This window comes from Trachypithecus francoisi, unplaced genomic scaffold, assembly GCF_009764315.1.
Source record: "Trachypithecus francoisi isolate TF-2019V2 unplaced genomic scaffold, Tfra_2.0 Lachesis_group13, whole genome shotgun sequence".
Lineage (NCBI taxonomy): Eukaryota > Metazoa > Chordata > Mammalia > Primates > Cercopithecidae > Trachypithecus > Trachypithecus francoisi.
The window spans coordinates 7,033,408-7,050,740 of NW_022681458.1; the positions used below are offsets into that span (position 1 = coordinate 7,033,408).

A 17,333-nucleotide genomic window follows, 5' to 3' on the forward strand; every position below is an offset into this window, starting at 1 on the left:
CTTAACTCCTGGCTTCTGCCCTTCCCAGCTCACACAAGTCCCTAAACTCTATGGTTCCTCAGTTTCCCGATCTGTTAAACAGAGAAAGAGTCCCTCCCCTCTTGTGTTGTAAAGTTGTAAAGTGCTGAAAACACAGGATGGCATGCAGCCCTATTCTATTACTATTATTACTGTAAGCATAATACATGCGTTACGCATGAACACCAAACAAGAATCAGAGAGATGGAATACACAAACATGATTAATTAGCAAAGTAGGATTACATATTTTTAATATTTCTATTATCAAGAATAATGTTACCTTCATTAAGCAAAGCTTTTTTTACCTTTTCTGCCAGCAGGCAATGTTCAATTAGTTTGACACCAGGGCTATTTGTTGCCAATGAAAAGAACCATTTTCAAAGTTTCAAAAGACCCTTATAGTTCAAAGGAATATTAGAGAGTCAAAATGATGTCCAAGTCACAGGCATCCTCAAACACAGAATGTGAAATAGAGTTTGCAGAAAAGTAAAAGCAACATGCCGGTGCGTTGTGTCTCCAATTCCCCTCGGTTAATATCCAGACCTGAGTGCCACACACAAGATTTACTGTTTGGTATTTCAGATACTTGCTGTGTTCATGGACACATTAATTATCCTCTTGGCTTTAGTTTCATCATAAAATGGAAACAAAACCATTTACTCCACTGAGTTTTCCTGAGGATTAAGGAAGTGAAATAACCTAATACAGTGACTGCCTGTAGCTGCTTTACAAATTTTAGCCACCACCTCCCTTTCTCCTCCTTTTTTTTTAAACAGAGTTTTGCTCTGTTCGCCCAGGCTGGAGTGCAATGGCACACTCTCGGCTCACTGCAACTTCCACCTCCTGGGTTCAGCGGTTCTCCTGCCTCAGCCTCCTGAGTAGCTGGGATTATAGGCCATGCCCGGTTAATTCTGCATTTTTAGTAAAGATGGGGATTCACCATGTTGGCCAGGCTGGTCTCAAACTCCTGACCTCAAGTGATCCACCTGCCTTGGCCTCCCAAAGTGTTGGGATTACAGGCGTGAGCCACCGTGCCCAGCCTATTTCTCCTCTTTTCTCCCAAAGTATTTAAATTTACAGTTTACTTTGTTTCCTTAAAGACAATGGGAGGGGTGAGGTGTGGCTGGGCAGGAGATGACCATCCTGAACCTCGCCAGGCCAAATCTCAACCCAAACAACAATTGTTATTTTTGTACATTCCCTTCCAGACCCTATTTGCAAGCTCTACTGCGTTGCCTATTTGCAATTCCTAGTAGCACAAGAGGACAACAAACAACCTGACTTTCAAAGTCACACAAGCGCAAGTTTTTCCCATAATGCCTAATTGGCAATCATCGGCTAAGCAGTAAATCAGAATTTTGTCCCGAATGTTACTCACCTGTTAGTCACAGCCCTCCAACACAGGTTCGCTGTGGGAATCACTGCCATTTTACCCATCTTCCTGCTCATGAAAATAACCCCCATCTTCCCAGAATAACAATCCGACTCCCAATTTAGCAAGCAGCCAATTTCTAGACAATTTCACTAATGACAAAAAATTCAGTGTTTATGATATCATCTCTCAGCTTTTCACCATTTCCTTTTCACCTTGAAACACCAATGGTTTTCCTCTGAGCAAGTTAAGGACAGCCGGTTTTCCTATTGCAGCAGAAGGCTGTATTCAAGTTTTCACAGAAGAGATGGGATTAGCCAGATTCATGTGGGTTCAACACAGAAGTCTCTCTGAATGGCCAGTAAACTCAGCAGCTCACGGGAGTGCAGAGACAGTGGCTGTCAGGAGTCTGACCACCCAGCCCGGCGAGTTTCAGAAACTGACAATTAAAGCCAGGACACGGCCTGTTCACTGACTTTCCCTGAGGGGGAACTGCCGAGGAGTTCAAGGACTCAGCTGACCAGAGAGAGGTGCACTGATGCTGGGTGCCTCTCACGTGGTTTTCACTGGACAGTCTCCTCTTCAACACTTTTTTCCCTCTGGGATGAAAGAATGCTGTGACTCCTTTAATGATTCAACGGTCAGCTTAGTTTCTGAAGGGTTGTTTTGGGTAATAAAAGTAACTTTTAAAAGCTGTACAGGGTGGTTAATCGGAGACAATTTTATAAGAATCTCACAGCAGGCCGGGAGGGAGAAGTACCACATGTGGGTCACGGGAGCGCTGGGCTGGGAGACCGACTCTGCTACACGTAGTGCCAGGGCTGTGAAGATGGGGGTCTGGAACAGGATGTGGTGCACAGGGTAGCCTCCCCGCCACGCCTCGATGATGGACGGATCACCTCCTGTGCCAGGGAACCCCGGGCAGGTCACCTGGCCCCTTTCAAGTCGTGCTTACACATCTAATCGCATCTTCTCGGTGCCCTTAGATACAAGTTCAAAGCTAGGGAAGCGCAGAAGGACCTGTCCGATCCAGCCACCTGCCCCGGAATCCCTCCCAGGAGCTCTTGGGAAGGGGTCTCACTATGGCCCCCTTTTGGTTCCTTGGATTCACCAAGTCACCCTGCCCAGAACCTACCAGTCCACTGCCCCCCTAAATCACCACGCACTTCCTGGCCTGCTCATTCCTCAGGTCCCCCTACTTAGTGGGACTTCTTTGGGGATCCTGCCCTGACCCCCAACACAACCTCACGAGCCCTGACCTTTCCCCTGGTGCACTTTAACGCCCCTTCTCCCGTGCTGGTAGCGAACTCCCTGTGAGCAGATGCTGTGTCTGGTGGGCTCCCCATTTATCTCCTCCACCTGGAATCCAGAGGGGCTCGGCAGTGAGTCAAGGAATTAAAAGGCGTTAAAGCGTGAAGAGGAAGAGGGGAAGAGCCAGGACCATGTCCCAGAGAGTTAGAAAAGGGGTCAGCTCTCAGGCTTGATGTCGGGGCCCCCTCCCAGCCTCCTGAAGGTGTCCCCCACACTCAGAACAAAAAACCAGAACTCATGGACAGTCTCCTGCTTCCAGGCAGCCCCTGGGGTGTCCTGGGAATGCTGGCCAGTCCCTTACCCGCCTAGCTGAGGTTTCACAAAGCCCCAAAGTGCTGCCTCATGTTACCTATAGGTGGATGACTCACAAATACTGCAGTGCCAAGACCCGAGGAGGCAGCCAGGCCCCTGTGCAAAACTACGCACAGGAGACAGGCCAAAAAATATTCCGCCCATAAATTTGTTTTCCTCCCTTGCCAGAAAGAAGGCTTGCGGCACCAGACCGCAGTCAAAGATCCAAATTACAGTCTTGCAATCAGCAGGAGGCATGACAAACTCTCCCCTTAGTGAACCCAGAAGTCCTGAAAACCAAGTCTGCGCTTTTACCGGATGCCAGATCCAACTGCAGTCTGTCTTGTCACAGCTGATCAAGTGACACAGCCACAAAATCACTCTGGACACCCATGACGACATGACCCCGGAGAAGCTCGCAACGACAGTTCCAAAGCTGAACACATCACTCATCCCCTTCTAGGAAGGAGTGGGCCTTGAAGATCTCCCAGCAGAAACACCTCCTGAGCTCTAGGACACACAGTTACTCCCAGATGTTACTGTTTCTGAAGCTGGCACGTATGTGTGCATCCCAAAACTGAAGTAGGCGCTGAAAGCATCAACGTGATCCTGTTACCCAACCTCCCACTCCAAAAGCACAGGACGCAAAGCACATCAGGGTCTGGAGAAACAGAAAGCATTCCCCCAAAAGGATGGGAATGAATAAGGCTGCTCTTACAAGTTCACCAAGTTTTATACAACAGATTCTGGAACTCTTCCCAACATGACTCCCTTTTGAGGTGCTTTTCTGTATAGTAATTACACAGTCACCCAACAATTAATATAATTAGAAGTTCTTCACAGATTTTAAGCACAATAAAAGTAAAAGATTCATTCAAAGGAGAAACTTAATATGCATGGAAAAATCTATATATCAGAGACTTTCATTGCAGTGTTGTTTATAATTTCAAAATAACTGGGAAGTGTCTATTCATAAACGCTTGTTAAACAGGGTACTTACCTATACAAACCTGACATGAAAAATGAGGATGTAAATCTGTATTTATTGATCTGAAAATATGTCAACAATTTTAGATAAAAGGTATTTTTAAAAGCATAGTATTTCTGGGCACGGTGGCTCACGCCTGTAATCCCAGCACTTTGGGAGGCCAAGGCAGGTGGATCGCTTGAGATCAGGAGTTCAAGACCAGCCTGGCCAACATGGCAAAACCCTGTCTCTACTAAAATATTAAAATTAGCCAGGCATGGTGGCAAGTGCCTGTAATCCCAGCTACTAGGGAGGCTGAGGCAGGAGAATCGCTTGAATTCAGGAGGCGGAGGTTGCAGTGAGCCAGCCTGGGCGACACAGCGATACTCAAAAAGCCTCAAAAAAAAAAAAAAAAAGGGTAGTATTCATTCAACAAATACTTATTGAAAAATTGCTATATGCCAGATACACAGGGAAGACCACTCATTGTCCCAGCCTGTTTTTGTCTGAAAGCTCTATACTTCCAGGCAAAAATATCTGAAAGACACATATGCAAGTGTCCAGAGGGGTCATCGTGGGTGGCAGAATTCCACTGATGTGAATTTCTTTTCCTTTTACATTTTCTAGTGTTTCTAAAACAAACATGTACAAACCTGTAATTTATTGAGTCATTTAAAATACATAAGCAGAAAGGGTTTTTTTGTTTTGCTTTGTTTTTTAAAGAAGAGGCCAGTCACAGTGGCTCACACCTGTAATCCCAGCACTTTGGGAGACCAAGGCGGGCAGATCACTTGAGGTCAGGAGTTCGAGACCTGCCTGGCCACCACAGTGAAACCCCCGTCTCTGCTACAAATACAAAAATTAGCCAAGCGTGGTGTGTGCACCTGTAATCCCAGCCACTACGGGGGCTGAGGCAGGAGAATCACTTGAACCCAGGAGGCGGAGGTGGTAGTGAGCTGAGATTGGGCCACTGCACTCCAGTCTGGGTGACAGAGGGAGATGCTGCCTCCAGAAAAAAAAAAAGACAAAAGAAAATCACAAGGAACAATTCCGAAAACAACTCATACGTCTATAAAGTACTTACAGTGAACAAAACATGTTTCTCACCTCCCCACCCCATCCAAGAAGTCAGGGCAGGTAAAGACCTCTTGCAAACAAAGGCACAGGGGCCTCCGGCACTTGCTGCTGGTCCTTCTATGCCACCCGCCAGAGCCACACTCCACCCCAGGTCGGGGACCTGTGGCCTCATCAAACACATCCCTCTCTTCACACACCCACCACCCCACCTCCTCCAGGAACTTCAGGAACTGGGCAAAGTCAGCATGGATGAGCCCTAAATCTTATTTAGACACTTAGGACCGCATCAAGCCCCTGGTCCACACCTACATGCTTTTTAAAGGTCAAGTTGAGCACCAAAAGAACAACAAAGCCCTACACTCTGTTCAACTCAGATGCTGGAACATCACAGAAACTCTATTAACTCAGTATCTAAGAATAAACTACAGCACATGTACACAAGACAAAAGAAGCAAGGCATGAAGAACTGCATGCTGACAAGTATGGGACTCAAAACCAACATGGGGGCCAGGCGCAGTGGCTCAGGCCTGTAATCCCAGCACCTGGGGAGGCTGAGGTAGGTGGATCACCTGAGGTCAGGAGTTCAAGACCAGCCTGGCCAACATGGTAAAACCCCATCTCTACTAAAAATACAAAATGTAGCTGGGCATGGTGGAGCACACCTGTAATCCCAAGTACTTGGGAGGCTGAAGCAGGAGAATCACTTGAACCCGGGGGGTGGAGATTTCAGTGAGCCAAGATCACACCACTGCACTCCAGCCTGGGTGACAGAGCAAGACTCCGTCTCAAAAACAAACAACAAAAACCACAGGGACAATGATGCAGCCAAATCCACAAATAACAGTACAGTGGCATTTAGTGTGATCTCATTTAAACTGTCCAACTCCAGGAGCAAAGTATGATGGTCACCATTTTAGAGATCAGAAGGCTGAGCCTCAAAGACATACAAAAATGTGTCCGAGGTCATAACAGGAAGATAAGCCAAATATTCGGACACAGACAGGTGTGTGGGGCTGAGACCACCCCTGCTGTTTCCCACTGTGATGTCCCCGCAATGAACCAGGTCCCAACAAAGAGCCACGGAGCCTCCACTGGAAAAAGGAACTTCTCATATTGCAGTCTGTGAAAACGTCATTCCAGCTATTGTTCCCTGACAATGGCTGGGAAACAAAAAACAATGTTAGAAGAACGTGATGCGTGAGCCATGAAATTCTTACCAAGGATTTTCCTGCGTACGACGACTTTCAATTTTGCAAATCAGGCTGTTTCATACGTGATTGATTTCGAAGAAACAGCTGTGTACAGAAGTGTCTCAGTGCCTAACACAGGGAAAAGGCCAACAAATCTGGGAAGAATCCGAACCCAGGGAAACATCTTACGTTACACAGGACAACTGAGCATTTCAAGTGTGTGTGCATGTGGCCCCAACCGTAGCATCTGCTTTCCCCCAATTCAGTAGTTCTGAAAATCACAGGTGGCTCCAATAAGATACACATATTAGCAAAAATGGGCACTAAGTGAACTCCTAGGATTCTGTTTTTGATGACTAGCCGGTGCCTGATCTCCTGATATCACCCAGTCAGCACCCCCTCACACAGGCCTGAAATGGGACCAAAATTCAAAATTGTGTGGATGTCCCAGTCCCACACTGTAAAGGAGAGAACCAATGGTTGCTGCTCAGTTCTGAACCGGAACAGAGCATGCCTCTTACAAACATCTGAAATATCGATTCCCCAAACCACAAGATAAAAACAAAAACCCAACTTTCCTGAGGGGATATCTGGGACAGGGGTAAGGAAAAGTGAGATTAGACCACAGCAGTAAGAATCACAACCATATTTTTATTCACCACTTTGCACTGGGGCCTAGGCCCTGGGCCTAGCATTCTACATGAATTATGTATAAGTATTACATCAGCTCCAATCATTATTTTCAGTTAGATCTGAACACAGGACCCTTATTTCCCATTTATGCACAGGACACATACAAATATTTGACAGCACTTGTCCATCAACTATGATAGGAGGATTTAAAAATGCTTAAATGCACATGCATTTTAAGAACACTCCATTTACCTCTTAATATCTTAAAGCTATTAAAAAATCAAATCCTTGCTGGGCAAGGTGACTCACACCTGTAATCCCAGCACTTTGGGTGGGGTGGGCAGATCAAGTGAGGTCAGGAGTTCAAGACCGGCCTCACCAACATGGTAAAATCCCATCTCTACTAAAAACACAAAAATTAGCCAGGCATGGTGGTGCACGCCTGTAATCCCAGCTACTTGGGGGACTGAGGCAGGAGAATCACTTGAACCTAGGAGGCAGAGGTTTCAATGAGCCGAGATCGTGCCATTGCACTCCAGCATGGGCAAGAGTGAGATTCTGTCTCAAAAAAAAAAAAAAAAAAAAAAGTCAAATCCTCTTACAAAGGGCAACAGTAGAAAATGGGTAAACAAAGGCGAGGTAAACCTACCCGAATTAAAAATTAAATGCACAGAACTATGGGGATGGCCACTTGACAGTTTTTATAAGTAAGCTGTTTATTATTCATAAGGAGGAATTACTTCTATCATATATTGTAAGTTTTAAACTGCCAAGATGTCAAGAAGAGAATATTGGAGTTGTCACTACATAGCTGTATGAAGTCACCACCCTAAGTTTTCACCTTGCCCAGCCTCTCTCTCTCTCTCTCTGCCAGCTCTTTCATGCACTGGGCATGGTGTCTGAGGGGCTCCTGTGTATGGAGGATGCAGAGATGATTAAATGCAACTGCTCCCAAGCAGCGCCCTGCCTAGGGGGACAACAGACAGGTAAGAAAGCTAGGACACAGGCAGAGCCAGGTGCAAATCACTTGGGTGTGTCTGAGAAGGGAGTGTGAACTGGGCCTGGAAGAGCAAGTGAGTCTAGTGAACTGCGTCTTAAGGACAAATGGGCTCCCCCAGCCAGCCCTCCACAAAGGCTAGTGGGAAAAAGTTGCAGATGTATGATCTGAAAAAGCATTTGGGGAAGGTCTTTTAACCAGCTGCTCCTGGTGATGAGTTCTTCACACCCAATGCTTCCCTCTCAGTATCCGCGGCCACTCCCCAGTGCACGGGTACCCCAAGGAGAATTTTCCACCCCTGCTAGAATCCCAGTCCCTCTGACCCAGCCCTGGTTCCTTCCTGCCCTGTCTCCACATCATCAAATACAGTCCAATTTCTCTTATCACCAACATTCTTCTGCGTGGCCTCCACTTTGCACTATTTCTTCCATTATAGGAGTTTCTCCACTACCACAGTGACAGGGTTCCAGTCCTCCCGTCCATAAATCCTCAGCACATGATAGACCCAGAACTGTCCCGTCTGCTTTGAGCTCTCAACCTCCTCTCCCCCTACCCCCCCGTTTCTCCTCCTTGGCTTCAGGGCCACGCAGGGCACTTGTTCTCCCATCCCAGCTGCTCCTCCACTGGCTCCCCCTTAGCCTTCCTGCCCCACCCGGGGGTGACCCAGCAGTGTGATCCCGGCCCCTGCTCTTCACACTAGGTTCCCATGTGTGAGCTCTTCCACACTCACCGTCCAACTCTAAGGAACTGAGCCCAGGCCCACCCTCTCTCAAACAGCCCTCCTCTGGCCAGCAGGACAGACCCTGCCCCAGACACCCCCCAGGGTGAGCACCTCCTTGAATCCTGCACCCCAGGGGCCTCGTGTGCCTCTCCCCAGTCCCAGCCCCGCTCACCAAGGCTGGCTCTGAAGTTGAATGACGTTTCCCTCCCACATGCTTACTGCCTCCAAAGAAAGCTCTCACATTTTAAAATAATTTTACTGCTAATTATGATGGAGAAAAAATAATCAGCTTATGTGTGCACCCAAGCTCAAGGACTCTCACAGTGCTCAGCTATGGTCCTCCAGCCTTCGCCTGGGTGGTCCCAGGAAGCCCCTCTGCTTTAACATCTGAGAACAGCTCATCACACCCACCCAGGGTGTCTGCCTGGCTTCATCCTGACCCCCAACTTCCTGGAAGGAAGACCCTTTTCCTTTCTAGACCAGCAGAAGCAACCAAAGCTAAACAAGCATGTGGACCTCATCAATGTAGGACGCGTGCCCCTGGAGGCGGACAGACCTGTTGGGGGGAAGATGGGCTCCACCTGCCTCTCCTAGCCCAGCACTTCCTCACCCGCTCCGAGGCTTCAAGGAAAAACATTCCCTGCTTTTCAAGAGAGATCTTACTTCCTTGGGCTCAAATATAGGGTCTGCCACGCCCTGCCCCAAATTGCCCCCCCACCCCCAACTTTCTTCTTGAACAAATTCATTACCACATCCCTGGAGTTCAACGTGGATATACATTACCGTCACCCAGGAAGCTTTCCAAATCTACAGAGGTCTGGCCCCACACCCAGACGTTCTGATTCAACTGGGGATGGGCCTGGAACATGGACTGTTGTTTTTTCAAGCTCCCGGGTGAGTTTAAAATGCAGCCTGAGTTTTGAAGCCTTCTACTCTTGCTGGCCAAATTTGGTTACTCAATAGTACCCAAATCCTTTTTCAGCACTGCTCCTAGGCAGACATGGACCAAGCAGAAGTGAGGCCACGATTTCAGCTATTAAGTGATGGGGCAGACGGGAGGGGAAGCAGGGGTATCATGTGGGTGGGCTCAGTGCAAGGAACGGTGAGCAGGACCCAGCTCTTATTGGCTCACACAGCTTGTTAACTGTTTAGTAACGTTCCTAGCCCAAACTGGCAGTTTGAAATCAGGCTGGGCGCGGTGGCTCACATCTGTAATTCCAGCACTTTGGGAGGCCAAGGTGGGCGTATCACCTGAGGTCAGGAGACAGAGACCAGCCTAGCCAACATGGGGAAGCTGGTCTCTACTGAAAATACAAAAGTTTGCTGGGCTTGGTGGTGCACACCTGCAGTCCCAGCTACTCAGGAGGCTGAGGTAGGTGAATAGCTTGAACCTGGGAGGTGGAGGTTGCAGTGAGCCAAGATTGCACCACTGTACTCCAGCCTGGGCGACAGAGTGAGACTCAAAAAAAAAAAAAAAGAAAGAAAAGAAAAGAAAGAAATTGGCTGCGGTGGGAGTATTTACATCATAGAAATTGGCAGATACTGCAATCAAAGTTCTGCTTTTTCCTCAGAGAGCAGGTTTACCAGCACACTATGAGCTCAGGGACCTCCTACATCGGAGGGGCTAGAAAAGCTTCCTTCAGGCGTGCAGACTTTAGTAGCTCATAAAAATGGGACAAGGGCAGATCAATGTGCCTCACACCTGTAAGCCCAGTGCTTTGGGAGACCAAGGCCAGAGGATCACTTGAAACCAGGAGTTCAAGACCAGCCTGGACAACATAGCAAAACCCCATTTCTACAAGAATAAAAAAAAAAAATTACCTGGGCATGCTGGTGTGCACCTATATAGTTCCAGCCACTCACAAGGCTGAGGAAGAAGGATTGCTTGAGCCCAGGAGTTGAAGGCTGCAGTGGGCTATGACTGAGCCACCGCACTCCAGCCTGGGTAACAGAAATCTCAACACACACACACACACACACACACAGAGGCAGGGTTGTCCTCAGTTATGCAGATTGGGGGGAAGATTTAACAAAAACTTGGAACCATAAAATCCTTTCAAAGGAAGTATTCTTCTCTATCTCTACAGAAGAATTGGGCTAACAGGCTTCAGCAAAGAGAGCTCCCCTGAGACAAGCTTTTATTGTACAGATAAGAATAATCTCATTAGTATGTCATTTATTTGATTGTAAAGAGGAAGGGGGAACCCTTATTGTACATTTACTTAACAGCCTTCCTATAATCTTAATCTCATTCTAGTGACCTCATGTGCCCAAACGCGCTCTTTTCACGGGACGAGGAAAGACGTTGTACCAAATCCGGAGTTATCCCGAGTTCAAAGTCACAATCTTCCAAATAAACCTTGCTTCACCCTGGCGATGGGATGGAGGGTTTCAAGAACAAAGGTGCAAAATGGCTGCCTTCCATTTAGGCTGAGAAAGCGTCACATGTTTTAAAGATTTCATCACCTTCAGAGTACAAGCTATTTTCTAATTGGGTGAAGGAGGCTGGCACCCTGCTATTTGCATGCCTGTATCTTCAGGCTCCAATGTGTGACTAAGAGCCGTTTATTTCTTTAACCTCAGTACCCTGGGATATGTGATGACGAGCTCTGGACTTGGACAGATCCAGGTTCAAATCCCAAGTCAAGCACTCATTCAAGTCTAAGGCTGGAGGAGTTTCTTACACTCTCGTAGCTTCCCTGTAAAATGAAACCTCTGGCAGTTTTCATGAGGATTCAAAAGAGCACACACGTGGCCTAGCATATGGTAAGCCCTCAACAAGGGGTACCTATTTCCATCCCTCAAAATACCCCAAACCTTAAATTAGAGGAATTCCATACAGCAATTCTACCTCCTCAAATTCACATGCTTCCTGATGACTTCAGGAGGCACTGTTCACCTGGAAGATGGGAGGCTGTGATGTTCTACATGGGATTTCACCCTTCTTAAACACCGCACACAGCCTTTCTTTCTAAAGCGTATTCTGCACTCCCTCGCCATCTGAAGACTGATTATTGAGACTTTTTCCCTTGAGCGAGGTCACGGTGGCATCAGGTGCTGGGTTATGTAACACACGGATGCCCTCAGGGCCCACCGAGGAGCTGGTTTCGGCTTCCTGGAGGATACTGAATCAAGTAGCTGGACTGTTCCCTGGGCGTTTGGGGGCTAGATAAATTGTTTTTCTGTCACTGCTCCACAGGGTGGTGGCAGAATGTGACGCTTCTTTTGTGCAAATAGCTGGGGAGTCCAGAGACCTAGCCCAGCTCCCCAAAAGCTAAGTGTAAAGGCTGCTTGGCCTGAGGCTCACTCCCGGCCAGAAGCAAAGCTGACCCGCGCACTGAGAGTGCTCTGAGAACTCTATTTAGTGCTTGGTGACCTTTTCGGATTCCTGGTTGTCAGGCGGCGACCTCGCAACAAAGACTTGATGCCCACCTCCAGGGCCTTGGGAAATGTCCCAGGGGCCTGACTCCAACTTTCAGAAGAAAAATCACAACACAGCCCAATTTAGGTGTGGAATTTGAAAACAATAAAGCTAAGGGAAATCCACATGGCTGGCCAATTGTAAACAGCAGTTCCTACTTGGTCAAAACAAGGCTGGTACCTGAAACAAGGAACGGGGAGGTCTGCCCAGAGCCAGGGGCCAGGGCCAGGGGCCAGGGATGAGGTCTGCAGGGCCGCACTCTGGAGCTCTTAACCTTCTTTGGGTCAAGGGTTCTGTAAGAAGCTCCCCAGGAAGAGAAAGCACACACACCTCCCACGTGATCTCAGGGGAGCCAAGGGCTCTTAACTGGCCAGGATCCCAGGATTTAAAACCAGGAACACCTCCCAGGACTCAAGGGCGTAAACCACATTCACCATTCGCATATCTTATGATCAGACCAGAACCCAGCATTAGAATAAGAAGAAAGTCTATTCAAGCAGCCCAGAGGGAAATAATTCCAGGCTGGCGGATTAGCAAACAAGAGCAATGGAGAAAATCCAGGAAGGTCCTCCCTCCACTGAGAAAAGTAAGCGCACAATACATTAACAGACAAGGCACCCGGTGAAGGATACTTTATCAGCAGTTTTCTCAGCCCACTTTCTGGGTCTTTCCAAAACCCCCGGTTGAGCTGTCATCTGCAACTAGACAGACCCTGATCAGATCCATGTGCTGGTGGAAGCCACAATTTAAAAAATGAAACTATCAAATGACAAACTGTTACAGAAAGAGGATCTTCTACCCTGATTACTTTGTGGTTGGCGGGGTGGTGTGGGTGCTTGGGGACAAAAGGCATGCTGTGAAGTACGTCTCCCCACCTGGGCCTCTGGTACCCGGAATTAACAAATGGCATGGCTTCTTATTTATTGTTTTATAAGATCACTAAAATGTAGTCTTAGGGCAACAGGAAAAAAAATAATAAAGCTCACAGAAGTGTCCTGGGCTTCTCCGCAGCCGGTCATTGTTCATTTAGTAAACAAGTGAGCCATAGAAATCCCTAGGAAGCCGGGTTTGTTCAGTTCACGCGTCCTCCCAGAACTAACTGTTCTTTTGGATAAGCACGGCCCGGGCCTTCCACAGACCCACAAACATCAGGCAGTGGGCAATCTGGGGTCCTGCCTAAATATCACTGTCCCCTTACTTTAAGAAATCTGCCTACAAGCAGAAAGCAGAGGTCAGGGAGAGGGATTTGACAGGGCTGCCTCCTCCCAAGCTTCCCTCTCTGAGGGATTTGGCCGAGTCCTGAGGGCACTGAGCAGGGAACCAGGAATATTGTCCTCAGGGCTCCACTGGACATTCCTGGAGTCTGTTTCCTGGGCAGGACGGCCAGGTGAGAAGCAGCCTATTACACTGGATGGCCACTGCAATGAGGAACAGCAAAATGTTCCCTAGCACCTTAAAGTACAGCCGCTGTCCATCCACGGATGTCAAAACGCTCTGCAAACCACCCATTAATTTTTATGGTGGCCTGAGAAGCAGATTGAGAATCATTACCTTCATTTTTACAAGGCAAGGAACCAAAACCACAGAGGGCGGTGAGGATCCAGGCCTCTCCCATCATTCCATCTGGGCCACGGATCTCAAGGAAAGCCCCAGCCCACAGGAAAGAGGACTCGTGGCCAGCAGAGACTCTGCCCGAGTAGGGAGCAAGGAAAAAACCCAAACTTTGGAGCTCAGAGACGATCACAAGGGTGAGCAGGGGAAGCTGCATTCAGGGATTCTCTGGTTTAGGCAAGAATGGCTCCAGTTCTAACTTAATGTTCAAATCTGCCAGGCTGTGACAAGGCTGGTAGAAACCTCGCTCGGGATTGGGGATGGCTTCCTGTTTGCTGTTTATATTTCTCTTTATCTCCAGCTTTCTGCATGAGCATAACATTGTTTCTGTAATCAGAACAAAAGTTATGCGAACTTTATTATTATCCCGGATAAATTCTATAGTTCCAATCTGCCTATTAACTTGAAAAGAATAAGCAAGAACACAATCTCGCACAGTGTTCTTTTTCAGATTTCATTGATCCATCAGGTTCCACGACCCTCTGCTCGCTAAGCCCGGCGGCTCTCCCGCATCTCCTCCCGCGCGGCATATCTGGGCGCCCGACACCCGGTCAGGGCCAGCTGGGCCTGTCCCCCACCCCCGTCTACACCGCAGGCCCCGGGCTAGGAGCCGCGGGACCCAGGGTTGGGATCCCAACAGACACCCGCCCGTGCCGCGGAGCGGGCTTCTCCGTAAACATCGCTCAGAGAACAACGCGCCTCTATCCCAGCGGGTCCCCGCCCGCGGGCCGCCGGTGCTGTCACCTCGCGGCTGCCCGGTCACCCGATCTCCAAGCCAGAAACCAGAGTTTTCAATTTCATCCTCACAGGAGGGATCTCCGAAGAAGTTGAAATATGCACTGTCACCAACAAGTTTAACTGGAGACCGCGCGTCCTTCCCTCCTCCCCAGCGCCGCGCGAGGGGGGCGCCCCGACCCCTCCACGCCCTCCCGTGACCCCACGGCCCCCACGAGCAGAGCGCGCCCCCCGATTCGCGCCCGAAGACGCGTCCGGTTGCCCAGGGAGGCCACCCTGCAGGGCCGCCCGCCGGGAAGTGGCCAGAGCCGGGGTGGGGGGGTCGGCCCGAGCGCATGCGGGGGGCTCCGAGAGCTGCTCGGCCCCAGGAACCGCGAGCCGGGTCCCTGCCCGCCAGCACCGGGACGACCCGAGCGCCCGGGGGAGCGGCGAGGGGCGCGCGAGGCTTCCCCGAAGCCGCCCCGCGCCCAGGCACCCGCGCAGCCCCGAACTCAGGCGGCGGTGGCACGATCGGCGCCCGCGAGGGAGTGCAAAGCCCCGAGCACGACCCCGCGTCCCCGCTAGCCCCCAGGGCCCTGCCGCCCGAGGCGCTCCCCGCCGCCGCCTGCCTACCTGGCTCGCATGGCGTCCCCGCGGGCTCCTGCGGCTCCGCTGGTCAGCCGGCGGCTCGGCCCAGCCGGGGGCGCGCGCGGCTCCGCGGGACTCACGGCGGCGTCGGCGGCGGTGGTGGCTAGGGGCCCGGACCGCCGAGAGCGCCGGGCGCGCTGGGCCCCCACCTCGCCGGGCGGAGGGTGGTCCCGCGCCGGGGCGGGGGCGGGGGCGGGAGCGGGGACGGGGCGGGGTCGCGGGGGGCGGGGCCGGGACGTGAGCGGAGGCCGCGGAGGGGTGGTCCCGAGCCGGGGCGGGGCTTCGGGAGAGGGGCGGGGCGGGGCGCGGCCGCCTGAGGTTGGCGAGCTTGGGGCGGGCTGGGGGTGGTGCCGCGGCTCCGGGTCCGGGCGGAGATGTAGTCTGGGCGCCTTCTCTTGTTACTCTGCCCAGAGCCGGCCAGGGTAGCGGGGTCCTGGCCGCCCGGCATCCCCGGGTCTAGGTCTCCCGTACCGAGCAGGTCTGGGTGCTGGCCCGCGCTCCTGTGCTCCCCCGCACCCCCATCTCCCACCCCTTCTCCGGGAACCCCTAGCTAGGACCCCTGGGGCAGTGCGGCCCCCCCCCACCCCCGCGAGCGGGCTTGGGCGAGGGTCGCGCCGGATTCGAAGACGTCTTACAACACCTTGGCGGAGGACCGTGGAGGGAAGGCAGGCGCGAGGCTGCGGGGGCCGGCGCGAAAGTTACACACTAACAAGAGGGAAGGCAGTCACGCTGAAAATCATAAAGGGAGGAGAGCTTCCTGCGAAGCAGAATACAGATTGAAGGGCTCTGGTCGGAATAGTTTACACTTCGCCTGACCTGGGCGCTTCTGGGCCCCCGGCGCGTAAAACAGGCCTGGCACGTAGTAGGCGCTCCATCAATGCTCAGTGAGTGAACGCACCACTTAACTATGTGGCCAGCGACGACTATGGACCGACACATCTAATCCTTAAAACACACACACACACACACACACACAATTTTGGCTACTCTCCTTAGTCCATTTCACACGAGTAAACTAGAGCTCGGAGGGTTGGTTCGCCACAGCAGGAGAAGGGTAGAACCAGAATCTGAACCGAGGCCGACTCCAGAGGCTGGGGTCTAACCACTGTGCCACTGCCTGGGGCCCTAGGGACTACGCCCACCCCCACCCTGGGAACCCGGAGCCCAGGAGAAAGCGCGGGAAGAAGCCAACATCTGTTGCTCCGAGACACATAGTCAGTCCTCCCCATTAACCCCGAGGCAGATATTGTTATTGTCCCCATTTTATAGGTGGCTTGAGACGTTAAACATTATGTTAGGCTCGCATGGGGCGTGCCAGAGTCTGAATTCAAACCGGGGACGTTCAGACTCCCAAGTCCCTGCGGATGCCCCAAGCCCCGCCGCTCCTGCCGTCTGGTAGACCTTCCTTTCTCTAAGGAATGTGGTTTTCTGCCGCTGCATTTGAAATCTGTGTTGAAGTTTCAGGAGACACAGGTGGACAGAGACACCGACCTAGGGCTCGGGAGAAGGGTGGACATTGCTGTTCTGATTTTGGTGTCATTTGTGTGTAGATCATGGAATTCCTGAAAATGGATACGAGTATCCCTAAAATACATGCGGCAGATTTTAAAAGGAGGCAGTGAGGCGAAGGGGCAGGTAGAGGAAGCAGAGAAGCCTCCGAACAGAGGAAAGTTTCTGGGTGACTAGAAGGTCTGATTGGTGTAGGGATGTGTCTGGAGTGTGCCTGAATCTCTGGCAAGTTATCTCGCCTCTCTGTGACTCAGTTTCCTAAATTAGTGTGAAAATGAAAGGCAGTATGCAAAGTGCTCAGCAGACTGCCTGGCACATAGTAGCTTTTAATAAGTTTTAGCTGCTATTAGTACTGCTATCCCAAATAACATCCACACTGTGTTTTTAAAAAATACCTATAAAAACATTGAAAAAGACAAGCAAGTAGAAAATGAACAAAAGCTACGTAGATAATTCCTGAAAATGGTTCAAAGCATGAAAAGCTCCTTGACTATACTAGTGAGGACACTAGGGCTAAATACACACACACACACAAATCGAATGAGAAAACACAAGGCCTGTCCAGGCAGCTCAGTTCACTGAGCAGAGAGGGAGGAAGATACCCTAAAAATTACAAAGAACAAAGTGCCGTGGAAATGCAGGATAGAACGTGAATAAACAAGGCATTACAGATTTCGCCTGGGGAAGCAGAGAACGTGTCTTATGATGTCCACATATGTATGCGCAGTACTGGCTACAGTCATGCCTCAAGCATCCTCAAACCAGTCCACATCCTAGAGAGGAATTCACAGAGGTCAGAATATTTAAACAAAGTGTGGGCAGGGGGCGAGGGGGAAGAACATATTACCTTA

General features: G+C 50.4%; 2 protein-coding genes across 3 annotated transcripts in view; one reads left to right on the top strand and one right to left on the bottom strand.

Annotated features, from left to right (window-relative positions):
* The window catches only part of SH3BP4 (SH3 domain binding protein 4), a 104,002-nt gene extending 88,843 nt beyond the window's left edge, over positions 1 to 15,159 (bottom strand). For both annotated transcript variants that reach the window (XM_033229804.1, XM_033229805.1), the window contains exon 1: positions 14,959 to 15,159. The gene's annotated coding sequence lies outside the window, so the exon portion shown is untranslated. The remainder of the gene's footprint in view (positions 1 to 14,958) is intronic.
* LOC117094352 lies at positions 13,387 to 14,442 on the top strand. Its single transcript, XM_033229810.1, has 2 exons — positions 13,387 to 13,748; positions 14,081 to 14,442. The coding sequence occupies exons 1-2, from the start codon at positions 13,412 to 13,414 to the stop codon at positions 14,440 to 14,442; spliced, it is 699 nt and encodes a 232-aa protein (XP_033085701.1). The 5' UTR covers positions 13,387 to 13,411.
* Positions 15,160 to 17,333: the final 2,174 nt, after the last annotated feature.